Source organism: Trachymyrmex cornetzi, unplaced genomic scaffold (genome assembly GCF_001594075.2).
Source record: "Trachymyrmex cornetzi isolate Tcor2-1 unplaced genomic scaffold, Tcor1.1 scaffold77, whole genome shotgun sequence".
NCBI classification, from domain to species: Eukaryota; Metazoa; Arthropoda; class Insecta; order Hymenoptera; family Formicidae; genus Trachymyrmex; species Trachymyrmex cornetzi.
This window is the reverse complement of record NW_017300102.1, coordinates 120,444-138,740: the sequence shown is the minus strand read 5'-3', so window position 1 is coordinate 138,740 and position 18,297 is coordinate 120,444. Positions and strand designations below refer to the sequence as shown.

General features: G+C 31.8%; 1 protein-coding gene across 5 annotated transcripts in view; it reads right to left on the bottom strand.

The window, feature by feature from the left end:
• Positions 1-18,297, bottom strand: part of NfI (Nuclear factor I) — a 91,749-nt gene that overhangs the window by 27,163 nt on the left and 46,289 nt on the right. For all 5 annotated transcript variants that reach the window (XM_018518592.1, XM_018518590.1, XM_018518593.1 and 2 more), the window contains 3 exons: positions 15,437-15,628; positions 15,108-15,291; positions 6,632-6,685 (listed from right to left, as the gene is read on the bottom strand). In XM_018518592.1, coding sequence (XP_018374094.1) covers positions 6,632-6,685; positions 15,108-15,291; positions 15,437-15,628 — 430 coding nt within the window. The remainder of the gene's footprint in view (positions 1-6,631; positions 6,686-15,107; positions 15,292-15,436; positions 15,629-18,297) is intronic.

Below are 18,297 nucleotides of genomic sequence, written 5' to 3'. Positions count from 1 at the left end.
AGAAAATACAATATTCAACCACTATTGCACTGCTTTACTACTATACTATAGTACTGGTAGTGCTGAATAGTGCCATGTATCACTACTGCGAATTTTTCGCTGAAATTTCAAAAAAATAAAATTAATTAATCCAGTTTTATTGTTAAAATAAGTATTATTGATTAGTATCATATTCCACACGATAAAATTAAGATAAAAAAACATTCCCTCTGAATTCGATAATTAATTTCATGGCATTCCCAAGCGGTCACTTATCCTAAGTTGTACCCCAACATAGCTTGACCTCTGCGATCGTATGGAAACTGCTCACTAGATGATCCACGAACACCTATAATGCTAATAGATATATAGTTATAACGTATCTGATCTAAGACGTGAAACAGATAAAACATGTATGGAAAAAAATTAATATTTAATATAATTGTAACGATCTATTAACGAGAACATACTAATATCATATTGTCTTCTCACACATATTAAAACCATTTACGTTAAAAAAAATGCATAAAAACTAATTTTTGTGTATTTGTAATAATTTTGCAATGCTTTTAGCAAAATGTTAAAGGATATTTAATACATTTTTAGAGAAATATCAATTTTTTGGAAAAATTTTCGGACAAATTTGTAAAGAAATTTCAGTCTAATTCCAGTAATTTTTTATTTTTGTTGAAAAAATCACTTTCAGCAAAATTTAAATCATATACAGGAAAATTTAAATAAACCTTCAGCAAAATTTTCCAAACACTTTCGGTTAAAATTCAACGATGTTTTCAAGATTTTTTATTAAAAAATCACTTTCATAAAAATTTTAGATAAATTTTAGACTAATTTCAAAGAAATTTCAACAAATTTTAGTAAAAATTTTTCACGAACTTATAGAGAAATTTCAGTTAAATTTCGATGATTTTTCAATATTCTTGCTGAATAATTCACATTCAACGAAATTTCAGTGAAATTTCAACAAATTTTCAATATTTTCGTTGAAATGTCAATTTCAACAAAATTTCTACAAGATTTCAACAAAATTTTTCCACCAGCACTGAGAAAAATGTCCAGTATTTTTTATCAGAAATAACCGTTCTAATGCTTTCTCCGATCAATTTCGATCGGATTTAGGTTATCCGATGAAGTGACAAACACTTTTATTCGATGAAATGTAATTTCCGATTACATGTGAACGGAATATGAACTGTCATATGCCTATCCGTTAAAATTTCATCGGATAAACCTTCAACTTGATTGGACATTAAACTTGAACAGATAAAAAGAGTATTTTATCCGATCAATTGGAAAGTACTGTCTGAAAGTGAAAGTCACATGATCGGCGACTGTTTCCATAGGCTCTCTAGGCTGATGATATTGGCTGATGTGTTCAGCAGAGAAAATGAATCAGTTAGCTTAGTGATTCTTTAATATCTTTTTATATATTGATTCTTACCTTTAGATCTTCGCTAAATCTAAGTATAGGAACCAATCGTATTAAAGAAACACTAAGCGCTAATTAGTTTTCTCTGCTGAACACAGCCATTATTTTCGTGTTGAAGTCAAGCGAGCATGTGTCTCTAGCGCGAATATCTATTTAGTTTTTATTATGCATTCGTTCTTATTCTTGGCTGCATATACTACAATATCATTGAAGCATCGAAAAGAAGTGTGACGACGAAATTTCTCAGGATATAAAAACAGTTCTTGAAACTATGAAAGTTGAGGAAAAAGTAATTCACTTCTTATAAGTAAACCTTTTTCTTATACAAAAATTTACATGTTAAATGATCAATGCTTGTTTATTCAACTGTGTATAATTTAACGTTATCCGATCAAAAATATATGCGTGCAGGTACTTGATCGAACATAATGTGTCGAATAGTCCGTTCAAAAGGTAACGAACGGATATTTCTCGTCAGATACTCCGACGAATTTATTTCCGATTAAATGTGATCGGATTTTTTGTCTGATCAAAATAATCGGAAATAATCGTTTGTTACTTTTTGAAAGAATAATCCGATCATTATGATTGGAAAAAGCCTGGATATTTTTCTCAATGAGGGAATGAATTTGTATTTTTGTTAGCATATGATAAATATGAAATTCTATATTTAAAATATCTATGATAATAACTCGCTTTTAATAATACTGTAAAATATTGTCCTTGCATGTGGAAATAATAACTAAATGCTCTAATGGTATATATGTATTTTTTACTACAATAACGATTTTTTTATATTAAATGCTACAAATATACTGAAAATACTCCATGTTACTAAACATTTTGTTAATAATATAATAAGAATACTGCAGTAGAGTTAAATATTAATAATATCACTATTAGTAGCTCTGAATACTAGTAGATTAAAAGGCCACTGTAGTGATTTTGTTATCCATAGCGACAAGTATGGGAAGTGGGTAATCTTTTATTTCATGTAAAACATAAAAACAATACATTTATATTTAAGACGTGGTCGCTTGAAGGAGAGATGGGCTTTTCAAAATGTTGCAGATTTTGATTTTTTTACTGAAAGCGTCGAGGTTGAATGTTGTTGCAATCGATAGTTAATACCCTTATTCCAAGACAGGCGGACTCCGATACCCCCCTCAGAAGGATGCAAAGGATTGCTATACTGGGTAAAAGTGGTAAATTTTTTCTGAAAAAAGAAAATCGATAGCGATAAGGTTGAATTTTTGTCTACTACTTAATTTTGGTATCAATTGTCGAGAAATATGATTTCCATACCTTTTGAATGATCACGAAGACAGCCGTACTTACCCAAATACGCACAACTTGACATGGAGTAAGAAAATTGTACGTGTTCCGGTAAGTATGGCTGCCTTCGTGATCATCCAAAAAGTATGGGAATCATATTTTTCGACAATTGATATCAAAATTAAGTAGTAGACAAAAATTCAACCTTATCGCTGTCGATTTCTTTTTTTCAGAAAAAAATTACCGCTTTGACTATGGCGATTCCTTGCACCCTTTTGAGGGGTATGGGAATCCGCCTATCTTGGAATAAGGATATTGACCATCGATTGCAACAACATTTAACCTCAACGCTTTCAGTAAAAAAAATCAAAATCTGCAATACTTTTAAAAACCCATCTCCCCTTCGACCGCGATCGGGCTTAAATATATATGTAATATTTTTATGTTTTGCATTAAATAAAAGATTACCCACTTCCCATACTGATCGCTATGGGTAACAAAATCACTACAGTGGCCTCTTGGTCTATAGTGTCGCTAGTGCAGTAGCGAACACAGTGAAAATAGTAGTGCCTACTGGAATAGCGCCGAATATTACTATAGGATCATAATAGTGTTAGGATGCTATTTCACTTGTGCGTTTTTGTCGTATACACGGAGAGAATTTTTTCTTAGAATTTACCCTGAAAATATGACAGCCGTGGGACAACATTGTGTATTTCGAAGAATTTTAATATAAATCTCTCTCATTCATTAATAAAACTACAATAAAGTATAATAACAATAAGTTTGATTAATTTTACTGAAGTGCATGGTAAAAATCTTTAAAATATTGTATTGTACCACAATCACCATATTTTCAGGGTAAATTTAAAAAAAAATTCTCTCCGTGTACACACCGACAAATGTATAATATATAAGACAGGGAGATCTTTAAATCTCTCTATAACCGATCAATAGGCTTGAAAATTTTTATCGTACGATAAAAGCGTAAAAATGAAATAGAGGCCGTAAACTCTACTAAAACTAATAATATACACTAGCAGTGATAGTATTGTAAGTGTTAAACACTAGTAGCATTACTATGATTCAGGGTATCGATCACGTAACTTTTTCTCTAGAACGAAAACGTGAAAAGTGAAAATTTTTATTTATATGCAGAGTGTTCCCGGATTGAACCGCCAAACTTAAAATATAATTTCAGGACTTTAAAACAAACAAAAATTTTCCTCTGGATGCTCGCAAACGCTTCGTTCAAGAAATATTTACTTCTAAAATTATGCAGAACTGTAGGAATGAATAATTTCGAAATATCCTCTTTATTGCTTTACAATAATCAAAATTTTATTATAAAATATGTTTTGTTCAAAATGATGACCTCCAGCTCAGAGGCAAGCATATTATTACATTTATCAATGAGAAAACGAGTGGCTGACTGACGTGGTACGTTTGTAATTTCTTTACACGCTTGCATAATTCTTCATTTTAATGATTGAAAATCATTAACAGGCACTGCATACACTTTTTGCTTAAGAGTATATCATACAAAAAAATTTAATAGTGTTAAATCTGGTGAACACAGAGACCAAGCCACAGGTCCAATAAGACCGATCCATCTTCCGGGAAAATGAATATTAAGCCATTCGCATTCAAGCGAGCTGCAAATGGGATCCAATTAAAATATTGTTCATTATTCCTAATCATACATTACATTGAAGACCGTGTTGGAAATGTTGTTCATGGATTGCTCGAGGATTCTCATGTGACCAAACTATTTCCAAATGTGACATTGCTATTTCTTTGATTAAGAACCTTGCCTGGTAAATATGCGGCATCATCTGGTCACAAAATGTTTTGTGAAAATTGTGGATCGTTATCTGTTTGGTTTAAAAACCAATCGCAAAATGCTCTCCTGAGTGGCATAACAGCCGGTAATAAATGCTGGATACGTTGAAGATGGTGAATGACGTCCATCGAGTAAAAGTGTCCATATAACTGTGGGTGAAATTCCTAACGCAGAACCAGATCTTCCGATACTTATTGATGGATTTTGATCGAAATGCTGCAATATGATGGCTGTTCTTCTTTCATTTTGCACTGGTGCAAAAACTCCATCAGCCCGGGGAACCATATTAAATGACCCAGTTCTCTTCAGTCGTTGAAATGTTAAGGGTCCTCTACATAGAAGTCGTAGACGGTCGTGAAGTCTTAAGTCGTAGGAAACTAACCAATTCTAATCGAGTATTCTCCTTATATTTGATTGATTGGTAGATTTCCTATGACTTAAGACTCCACGACCGTCTATGACTTCTATATAGAGGATCTTTTAAAGGTTAAAAGGAGAGACTATGGAGACCTCCAGTCAGTGTGGTGAAACGTAGGGATTTCTCCTTAACGTAGGGAATTTTTACCTCAAAAAGACGTAGGGAATTTTAAGTTAAAAAAGACCAAAATGTAAAGATTAAAAATCCTTACATTTTGATCTTTTTTAACTTAAAATTCCCTACGCCTTTTTGAGATAAAAATTCCCTACGTTAAGGAGAAATCTCTATTTTTACCATAACCACACTGCCTCCAGTTGAAGACGAATTTCTTTACGCTGAAATTATGGCTAAAATACTGGATAAATCGCGTTTTAATTGCGATATTTGTAATCAGAAAAGGCTCCTGAAGGCTCGTACAGAACGATTTTTTTTTTTTTTAAAGCGAAATAAAAATTTATTGTGATACCTCACCCTATGTGTACTACAGTGCAGTTAAGGTGTACACAATTTTATTATTAAAAAATTTTCAAGAATCAATTTGCAAAATCCGGCTCTGTACGTGCCTTTGCAACTCCATAAAAAAAAATCAAAAAGATTTTATGACGTAATATTACTTCTTGAAGATAAAATATCAGCATAAAAACAGATATCTGCACCATAAATAAGGAGCATACAATTTTATTCATTAAAATGTTTTTAAGAATTAAATTGCAAAATTTAGTTCTTTAATAGACTTCGTAACTTCGTAAAATATAAGCCAAAACAAGTTTCATGGCAAAATATTTCTTCTACGAGACAATATATGGTAGACTCTGATAGAGTGCAGATATGTAACTGAACCCCAAATGAGGTGTAAATGAGTTGGCTTGTTACTCCTGTCGATCCTTAAAGAGAATACTGATTTGTACGGTAATCTTCTGTTCGATTCGAAAATTGCGCGGCATATTCACAGCGAGCAGTGTTAGCATTTCCGTCACACAAAACCTATATAAATATACCGGCATATTCACTATTAGAATACGTACGAGGCATACGATTATAGGCCTGTTAATGAAGCTTTCGAGCTTCAAAACAAAAAAAGGGATATTTCAGTTAGAGCTCTATTATTCATTCTTACAGTTATCTATATATATAACTTCGAAAGTAATCTCTCGAATAAAGCATTTGCGAGCATACGTCCAAAGGAAAATTTTTGTTTTGAGGTCCTGAATTCATATTTTAAATTTAGCGGTTTAACCCGGGAACCCATACATACATATATACAAAAAATTTTCACGTTTTAGCTGTAGAGAAAATGTTATATGATCGATACTCTGCAGTGACACTATTGCGTATCAGTGGTGACACTTGCGTATCAGTACTATCAGTATAGTGATATTACCAAATTTCAGTAATCATCACTATACACTAGCAGTTTCTTTTCCGTAAGGGTATCCGGAAAAATATCAGGTATCCGGCCGGATAATTGCCCTACCAGATATCCGATTGAATATCGAATCACATTCTTTCTTAATATTCAATATCTGGTATCTGATAATTTTATCATTTGATGCATCCCTAATAGGAAACGATTAACTGAAAACGCATACTAATGTGCATACTAGTCTCGCTTGAGACGAGAAAAATAGATATAATTACGCAAATGTGAATTACAAAATTATGTCGGTACCTTTTCGACGTCTGTCATCCTCCTTACTAGCGTTGCAGATGCCATTCAGTACTTCTACAACAGAAAAATAACCGAAATAAATGCTCTTATTTAACAAAAAGGTAATTCATTTGCAACGATAGATAATAACATATTTCATTCCTTTTTATTTCATTTTTTATAATTCGAGTATATTTTATCATTAAACTCCTTATTAATAACCTTATAACTTTATTAATAACCTTATAACATCAAAATATTCAAATTATATAAAACTTCTTTTGACAACATATGTTCAACGTTTTCTCGTTCAACGTTCACTATTGCTCGGCGTTTTACGCAAATTTTGTTACGCAACGTATAACCGAAATACTGCACGATCTGAAATTACAGCGATTTCTCGAGAATTGAGAAGAATGAAGAGCTGGGCTGGTAGAAACTATAGTTTTATCGTACATGCTTCAAAAGATAAACACAAAAATAAAAGAAAAGACTTAAAAAGTTAAAAAAAAGTTTATTATATTGAGTATATTCGGAGATATTTTTGAACTCTTTCCTAATACAAGTGCGTGCGTGTGTGCGTACGTGTGTGCGTACGTGTGTGCGTGCATTTGTGCGTGTGAGACACAAGTATATTATATATATTTTTTTAAAAATAATATATTTATATTTCAAAAATTGTGAAATCTAATACATCAATTTGGAAACATTTATTGAAATATATATGTTTTTGTTAATAAACAGAATGATAAAAGACAAATCTTGTTAAAGTTTATCGCGATATAATGAAGTTTCTTAATTCTTGAAGCTTCTAGATCACAAAATGTTGAAAATCATAGATCGTTGATTGCTTTATTTCTTACACAAATAGAAATCTATTTATAAAATTCGACTTTTACTTGAAATTTTTATATCTACTTCAAAAATGTTTCTTTTGAAACAACGTGAAAGTGTTACTTCAATATTCGAAGATCAATTAATACACGACAAAAATCTTTACAAATGCAAAAATATTCTAATATTTTTAGTGGCATGAAAGAAAATCAATGTATAAGCGTGTGAGTACTCGCTAAAGATGTCTGTTACCTATTTATTTATAGAATGAGCATACAGCAGCAAGCATGGTCACGCGCTTGCGTGCGCATTTTCTCTACATGTTCATTCGACACACTGTCCGCTTCGATACGCAGACACATAAGACAAGAAATACGTATACAAACATGAAATAATGTACTCCGTATAACAAATCAAACTAACCAAGACTCCTTATAAATCAAAGAATTGGAAAGAATACGGGCGTTAGGAGTCAGGCGCAGAAGACGTCGCGCAAATAATACACTTATGAAGCTCGAAACTTCTTTATTCGCGCTTACATGTTTCGGCCCATTTTTTAGCCTTCCCCAGAGCAAACACAAACTAACATATATAAAGTAAAAGTTATCCTGTCATGGTGAGCTCCCTACATCGAGAGTTTAAATGCCAGAATTAAACAAATAGAAAGAAAAAGAAAATGAAAAAAAAGGGAAATATTAAAAATGTCGAATTAAAGAATATAGAAACTAATTTATCAAAAAACACTTTAAGAATATAATTAATTATCCTGAAAATAAGGACGCTCATAATGATTACAAAGCATCGTATCGCAAACATTACCATGAATAATTCAAGAACCGGTTCCTGATATGTTGGCCAGTTGGTATCAGACACAGTGAGTCACTTTTTAGTTATTAGCTAGTATTAATGAAAATTGTAAAATGATAAAAAATATCATAAGAAGGACTTATTATTGTGTATGAACGACACCGACTGACAAGACGTGACAACAACTCGAGATTATAATTTATCTACAATCAGAAGGTAATACTATAAGGAAATATGCATGAATACTGACTCATATACGGATATTGTACAATATTAAGATATTTGGTTTGATGGAGACTAGAAAAAAACCTTATAAAAATTTTTCACCGCTTTTACACCTCATATAGACCGTTTTTAGCCCGTTTTTAGCCCATTCTTGCTCGTTTCTTGCACTCGCAAGTACTCGTAGTGTACCGCAAAGGTACAATAACGAGTATACACGAGTATACATATGAGTATCTTTTAATAAATTGTCCGTTTTCAATACTCGTTTTTCTGCTATGAGTATTTTTTAGTGGATTGTCCATTTTCAATGCTCGTATTTTAGCAGAAGAGAACACGTTAATACTTTCCACTTTTACTAATACATTTACTTATCGTTTATTAGGGTAAACTCGGATATGATGGCCATAGTTTTTTTAAAATGCAGAAAACGTACATTTATTCTTGTTACTTTTTAACAATATTTGGGATATTACTTTCACTAAAGCTTAAAGTAACAAATACTATCGAAATTAAAGAGAAAATACTTAACAGAACTTTAATTTTATCAAAATTTTACAAAGTATGCATTAGCCATCTTATCTGATTTTTAGCGAAAAAATGGCCATGAAATTAAGAAAGATATCCATAGTATTTATAAATAAATAGTGAAAATAAAAGTATTAATTATAGGTCACTTTACAATTTACGTACTTTTATTGTGTATGTAATGTTGATTATGGCAGCTTAACTGTAATTTATTAGACATTATAACAGTTTTTAGCAGACACGTGCAAAACTTTGCAGATAGTCGAAAGAAAAAATATTAGATAATATTTATAATATTGTTATTTTGAACAATTAAAGTGTACTCATATGAACTACTGTAAATATTGATTATCTTTAAGAATGACTATAAAAATGCACTATTTATCAATTATTGGAGAAATTATGACCTATGGCCATCTTTTCCGTATGGCCATAATACCCTAGTTTACCCTAATTATCACATCAATTTCAAATTAAACGATCAAAAAGGCATCATATTTTAATATTTTTTTTTTATATTTCGTACGATCTCTAATAAATTGAAAAAAAATTCTTATAATAAGGTAACTCCGATATTTACGCCGCGCGAGGATTTACGCCACAGAAATTAGAAATAATAAAAGGAGTGGGGATAATTTGCAAGCAATCAATCTATTATATATCCTTTATGCTATATTAGTATCGTGACTTAAATTTTTTACTGTAATATTAGTAACATTATTATGTCAGTTGAATCGATTTATCAATGTATTAAGTAGCGCAACCATGTATTATAACTCACGTGAAATGATTACTGTAGAGAGTGCAAAAGACTTGGTTATTTGGTGATACACGATTATTCAATGATTTGGTGATATATAAATGTAGAGAGATGATAAAGAATGGACTACAACAAAATACAAATGTTTAACTTCATTTTCGTTCAGTTTGATGTTGCATCTTCCACCTGTTTGGAACATACGGAATTTTTTGCGAATGGGCTTTATATCAAAACGCATAAAATATACATATTGGCTTAAGTACATTAAATTCAATGCATTACATAAAACATATCGTATCTCCTCATATCATAACTCTTGTAATATATGCAAGATTAGAAATATTATCTATTATTTCCTATATATTATATATTCACCATCCTTATTCCTTAATAAAATTTTACACAAACACATTTTATATTTCAATACGTTTTTACCACTCGAATATACTTATGTACTATATGAGTGCAATCCGTTTTAACCACTAATTTTTACGAAAAAGTTCCTGTTTGCGACTTAAAAACGGAGTCATACTCATTGAGTGAAATGCATGTTTTCACCACTTAAACTAACTAACCGTTCGCGCGGGCTAAAAACGGGCTAAAAATGGTGAAAAATTTTTATAAAGAAAGGTACCCATTTGCGACAAGAAAATCGCATGCACTGTTTCTTTTTTATATTTTAAAGCTTGAAACCCCTATTTTTCAGATCAGTAATTCAGATAATGATCTAATTGATTTTTTTACGGAGCTTACAGTGGAGATCCATCAAATGTAAATCATATAAGATAAAATAAATCTCTAAATCATATAAGATAAAATAAAAGGTATATCATTTTAAGATCTTTCCTCCAAAACTATTGCGTAAGGCATTTTCTTGGTCTCGCACTTTTTAGAGTTTCAAGAAGCCTGCAATGCTTGCTTGTCTATATATATTTATTTTGAATGTTTTTTGTAAATATTATATCACAATTTATTATTACATAATCGGGCGACGAAATGGGTGTGAAGTTGTGGAGTGCTCCTGAGTTGATCTGAGTAGACCTGAGATTTAAGTGGAGTGGAAACTCGACATTACCTGCAGTGCTCTGTGAAGCTTCAGGTCTGTCCTTTTTAGTTAAAGTTCTTGCACGGTTTATTTTTCTTCCTTTTCTCTCCACGTTGGAAAGAAAAAGAGAAAAGATAAACCGTGCAAGAAGCTCAGCTAAAAGGAACAAGCCTTGTGTCTATTGGTCTACTTTGAGTTCTCGTTCGCGACTGCCGAGACTACCGTCGGCAACAGTACTGCAGACTGAAACCCGAACGCCACAACGTTTTTTCTAGCTTCTCGACTCTTACTGTCTCGCTCGCTCACTGTTTCGCTGCCTCGCTCGCTCGCCGCGTCATTACTTGGAGAAAGAAAGTGAAGAAGGAAACACGCTGTGCAGGCTTTAGTCTGCAGCACTAATCCGTTCCGAGCTCGGAGCTGCGCTTAGAGTGAGAGATTTGCTTAGAGGGGGAATTAGAGAATTAAATATGGCTTAAGAAATTTTTTCATCCCTCCCCTTACCCAATAATAAGTCACTCCACACCTGCAAATCCACCAAATAGTTGTACATGTACGTAACAGTAACCGATCTCTTATTTATCACAAGTAATTTTAACAAACAGATTGCTGAAACAGAACTAAACTGATGATAATAACAACTAATTGAGCGAAAATATGATTAGCTAACTGATGGCTAAACAGCATAAAAATTTTATCAGTTATTGATAATAAAATTTAACATAAGTGGACAAATGTTAAACAAGTTTTTATCATTAAATGGTAAATCTATTCCAACATACTGATTATACTGTCACCGATTACAATTCAAAGCGACGGAACAAGAAGATTAACGAAGACAAACACGAAGTTCGAACTTGAGATCCTTCGTTCATTTTCCCAAACGCTCAAAAAGCTTCCTCACAACCAGTGGCGGATTTACGCATTTTTGTGTCCTAAGTCCTGTACTTCTTGGCGCCCCTTTCAGAATGAACAACCAAAAAAAGAGTTAGCTGCCGTCGAAAGGCGCCACTTTTCTCCCAAACGCAAGCGTTTGGCTATATTGACGGAAATGCGCCACACCTAGCAAACCTGCACGAATATAAGATTAACTTTAATCTCGGTGCCTAAAAGGATGATACCCCTAGACCTTGGGACTTTATCTAAATCTGCTACCGCTCACGACTGCTCCACTATTCATAATTCTCATACGTATCTCACACAATGAACAGATATCCATTAGTTAGCGCTCAGTTTTTTGTCAGTTTTGATATTATATTATATTATATTTTTTATAAAAGATTTGTTAATTTTTAATATATTATAAATATTAAATTTATATTAAAACGTATTAATATATACTGCTCAACAAAAATAGAAAATACTTTCAAAACACTCAAAATTACATAATTTTTAGGTCACCGAAATTCAGTAAACAATCATCGCAGACAAAAAGTAAAAGAGCATATCAACTTAAACTTGTACTTTAACGTTTTTTGACCGTTTTTCAAAAAAAATTTATTTTTACAGTTCTGTATCTTGACAGTTAAAGATCACCTTATTATGTTCTTTAAAACTACATTCAAAAGTTTGCAGCTTGATAAAAAATTTTTTTCACAAAAAATTTAATACTTTTACAAAAAAATATACAGTTTTACAAAATGTTTTTTTAAAAACTTTCTTATGATTTTTCTTAACCGTCGAATATCGCGACTTTGAAACTGAACCTACATTTCTTACAACTAACGCATAAGAAAATGAATTACCGAAAAAGTAACCAAAAGTCACTTGTACATACATATAAAAAATACATGATATCTTTCTACACATATAAAGCTAGAAAATCTTTAAATTTCAAGGCATTATATAGACAAACATGGAAGTAGTGCGTAAATAAAGTTGATATTAATTGTAAAAAATTTTAGTAATAAAAATCAAATATAAAACAAGGCATGAAATTTTAGTAAGTTTTGTATGAATAAATTCATCATCTCTATATATGTAATCTTGAAATTTGTAACTTCTTTTGAATATAATTAACATATATACAAATATAGATCGATTGTATCAAAGAATACAATACTCTGGTGAAAACATTTCGCTGAAATTATTCTACGTTTTGGAACACTTTTCAGAAAAATTTCAGCATTTCAGAAAAATTTCAACAAAAATTTCAGTAAAATTTCAAAGAAATTTCAGAGAAATATCAGTTTAATTTCAATGATTTTTCGATGTCAGCTGAAAAATTCACTTTTATTGAAATTTCAACAAATTTTTCATCAATTTTATTGAAATGTTCTAAAACGTGGAGAAATCTATTAATTTCAGTGAAACTTTTTCTCCAAGGTGTATAAGCAATTAATTATTATGATTAGCATATTGAGAGTAATTACTGTATGGTTTTATACCGTATTTTCGTTATATAGTGCAAACTTCCAAAAATTTGATCTTTTTTTAAATTTTCGCATGAGAATAGTATCATTTGATTATATGAAATGTATATTTAACTTTGTATATGTCACATTTACAAAAATTCATCCATATTTATAAATTTCAATTTCGAAATTGAAAAATTATGATATTTATATGTCGCGGTGGGATATATTGCCGAAAAAGAGGCTAAAAGTCAAAGATGTATACACAACAAGTAAGAATTTAATGCCTATTACGGTCAAAAATTCTTTTTAAATAATTTCTATGTGAATTTATATATACTAAGTATATAGTCATCTGAACTGCGCGGCGAAATAATTTTTCGGACTTAGATATAAACGCAGACTATAGTAATATCACAAATTAAATTGATAAGCAATTTAATAATTTGATGCTCAATCTGGCATCCTATCAGAAAGATATTAATATACTGAAAAACTGTAATTAAATTTGGCCTTGATCTTAACAAATATGTTATCCAGGACATGATCCTGAGCAACATTCAAGAGGTTTTAGCCGGTTGAATATCTTGCGTAATGCTAATATCGGCGGTACTGTAACTTTCAAGCCTTAGAACTCGAAAAGTACTTAATGAAAATAAATTTATTATAATGTTTTGAAAAGTTCTTGACACCAACTATTAAATTCTGGCATAAAAAATAAGGCAAAGTACGGATTTTACACTTTAGTTACACTTTACTTCAGTTTTAAAACACGTTTAATTAAAAAGGACAGTTAACATACTAAGAACTATAGCATGTTTGTCGAATAAATAGTTACTCAATAAATAAGTGTAATGCAATTAACGTAAACATACTAATCGCTTTGTCAAATCGTTTTCTAAATTAAATTTGATCAAAATTATCGAATAAATCAATCCTCAAACATTTTCTGAACACCTATCATGGAACATTTCGATCGAAATCCATTCCGATTTATTTCATGATAGGTGCCCAGCAACGGAATTCTGTAATTCTCGTTATGCAATCATTATGTGCTCATAACGACATTGCGCAAATATTTTATATATTAGGTGTTAAACTTAATTCCTGCCGTTTTTCGTCTCCAAAATTGATTTGTTTCGAAGGGAAATACTTTAATCAAAGTATTATTAATAAAGTATTATTAATTAATAATAAGGTAGAAAATGGAGGAAATTACTTTGATTGAAATATTCATTCATCTTCCCTTCGAAACAAATCAATTTTGGAGACGAAAAACGGCAGGAATTAAGTTTAACAACTAATAGTAAAAAAGCTGCGCAACTATCGTTATGAACTCATTACAACTGCATAACAAGTTACAGAATACAGGGACAGATACCTATTGTGTAACTCGTTAAGACAGTAACGACATTGTTGCGCAGATATTTTATAATATAAAAAGCTGCGCAACGATGTCGTTACTATTTTAACAAATTACAAAATAAGGTACCAGGCCTATTCTGTAACTTTTAACGACATTCCAGTATCGTTATACTGTCGTTGTACAGCTTTTTCATCATGTAAAGTACCTGCGCAACGATTCGACATCCCTAGCTAGTAAAATTGTCGTTAAAAAGTTACAGATGCATGTTCTGATTCCCACCAGCAACAGTATTCTGTAACTGTCTTTACACGCCTACCGACAGTTGACGGGATCGTTGCGCAGATATTTTATACGGTGAAAAAGCTGCGCAACGACACAACGATATCGACATTGTCGTTAAAAGTTACAAAAAAGGGCCTCTGGGTGCTCCTCGGATGTCATGTCATTCTTATTTAACAGTTCAGTAAACAATAAGGATGACATGACATCCGGGGGGCACCCAGATGGAAATCCGAACATGCCTCTGAATAGGCTTACTGGTCTCTCGATCGCGATTATCGATTGTAATCTGTTATCTGTCTTACCGTGACTCGTGATAAAATTGGCGAGATAGAGATCTAGTTCCCGGACAGAAACGTTAATATGATAAGGATTGACGCAAAGTCCCGGCTGCGCGCATTCAGCAGTTTTTTCAAGCCGTTCCCCGTCCGTCGATTCCAATGGAATTGCCTTGAAAAGAATCACCATAACTAGGTCCAACCTCCATACCTATCACAGAAATGCGAGCAGTCATAATAAGAGTTTGCATTGTAAAACTCTCACTGTTAAATATTAATGACTCTTTTTAATAAAAATTCATTTAATGATATATAGATAAGGATGCGTAAAAGTGTACGTGGGTCACCGGACTTACCTTGTCCGCTTGACGAAGACAATCGATTCGACGCATTTTACCCTTTTGATCAGGATTACTTAAAACGCACATCGCTGGCCTTTTTCCCGTAATACTTAATACAAAGTCTTCTCGATATTCTTGCGTGATATCCTTTCGTAATTTTCCTAGAAGCCGCGAGGCCCATTTCTGTTTCACTTCCAGCTTCTCGTTCTAAAGAAAGAAAAGACATCATAAATTGCAAACACGAGAATGACAATCATCTGAATTACATCATTGATTCATCGATTTCGTGGTCTAACAAGTAATTATCACTCTTTCCTGATAAAAAGAATACTTGCACGTATTTAATGTAGCTAGAGAACAATTTTATTAGTAGATAACACTACTTTACAGGAAAACATTTTTTTTTAATTACTCTAAATCAGATAAAGTGTTTTTCATAGACTTTTGGATGCTGAAAATGATACCACAAGCCAAATTTCATGTAAGGTTTTCAAAATAATTGAAATTCAACGTGTTAAGAATGGCTTTTTTGCGATACTTGATGTTTTTTGTAAACGTTATCTCGAATTTATTATCAGAAGTTATGAATGTATTCTTTATCCCTTATAAAATATATTCCCTTTAATTTTAATTTTTTATTTTTAGCCACGTTATAAAAAATTTAAATACATGGCTTTTTTAAGATAGCAAATTTTTCGTATATGATCATTGAATAAAGTCAAATGTATTTATAATTTTTAGTCTGTGACTATTGATATACATACACGAAACAAAATTTTTATTTGAAAACATTTTTTTTTTAGTGCGCTTTTTAAGATATTCAAGACGGACAACTAAAATGAATCATTCTGTGTGCGTGTATGTATACAGGATGTTTCCTGTAACATAATCATTTAAAATATCTCCGTTGATTTTGGTGATACGAAAAAATACCACAGGAGATCTTGTTCGATTCAAAGAGACACATATTATGATAAGCAAAAAATTGTTCTCAAGATCATTTTTTTGGGACTTCAAGATCACTTCTACTTTTTTAAATGGAAATCACTTGGTTTACTATACCATACATAAAAAACATCTCAAATAAATTTAGAGGAATTATCAATAAGTTATGTACAAAAATGTCGTTTTTCAGTCTTAATAAGTTAAATAAATTCATTAGAGCACATAAGAACAGACTTCCGGATTCATCTAAGAGAAACGTGGTTTATCGCATAAATTTTAATGATTGTGACGCGTCATATGTGGGCGCGTCAAACGGAAACTACAAACCAGAATATCAGAACATTATGATCATATAAAAAGAAACACATCATCCCAGTTGGTTATAACAGAACATAGGATACGTTACAATCGTGAATTTCGATGGAATGAGGTGGAAATATTGGACAAAATTTTTAATAAGCTACTAATATCAGAAATGTTGTATATCAAACAACAGCATAATGGTCTAAATTTACAGATAGACACGGAAAAGTTAGATTCTATGTATGTTACGTTTTTCAATAACGATTAAATATTATGTTTTTTAACTTTAATGCATGACATTTGTTCAAATTATAAACAAGTATTCGCAGTCTTTACTTAGAAACTGTTGTGTCAAAACATATATTTTTTAAATTTATCTATATTTTATCGGTATAACTGTCTGCTACGAAAACATTTTTGTTATATATATAATTTTAATTGCGTAATGGATTATGGCGCTTATGGTGAGTGTAGGAGAAATATCTTTTAAATGTATTGTGTGTGTTCTCCAATTCGTATTCGATTTCAGTTGTGATTCCAATAGTCTGTCAACTGTTGAGAAACCCACACATTACATGATAAATTTGATTGCGGAACAAGAATTTATGATCTAACAATGGATAATTAATTCTGAAGATGACTCAAAGAGGAGTCGAAACGTCAAAATTCTATTATATTATGGTTGCGCTCATCGAAATCACATCAATGATAAAAAATCTTGTCAGAAGGACTTATTATTATGTACGAACGACACCGACTGAGAAGACGTGACAACAACTCAAGCTTTTATAATTTATCTATAATCGGGAGGTAGGTCCTCGGAAGCCTCTCCATATCCGTCTGCAGGTTGAGTCCATGCATTTGTCTCCTGATGAATATCATCTCCGAAATCAATCTCTTTCTGTAGTGAGGTTCCTCGTCCAATATTGCAACGATGTCCCAATACACTACATGCACTTTTGCGCACAAATAAAAATTTCAGAAACGGAGTTACTTTTGCCTACATGTACTATTGCCTACATGTATTATTGCCTACATGAATTATTGCCTACATGTACTATTACCTACAAGTATTATTGCCTACAGATCGATTGTCTACATACACTTTTGCACACAAATAAAAATTTTAGAAACGGAGTTGCTTTTGCCTACATGTATTATTGCCTCCAAGTATTATTGTCTACAGTTCTATTGCCTACATGCACTTTTGCGCACAAATAAAACTTTAAGGCCCAGTTCCACAACTCACGGTTAACTCTTAACCGAGATTCAACTTATTCATTGTTTCTTTCCAATTCTAGAATTGGATGAGAAACAAATTGAACTTCGGTTAATAGTTAACCATGAGTTGTGGAACTGGGCCTTAGAAGCAGAGTTACTTTTGCCTACATGTATTATTGCCTACAGCTCGATTGCCTACATGTACTTTGCTTCCGCCATTTTCCTATAGATGGCTTTAGCGGTAAGTGGTCGAAATAAATAGATCATAGACATCATACAATAAACTTGGGCATCTGTCAACATACCCCTAGAAACATTAGTCGATTTGTGTCTGCATCATAAAGTTATTCTCGATTGAAAATGTCAGTTTACGAGCCAAATTCTCGTCATTTGCGGGAGGTTTTAAT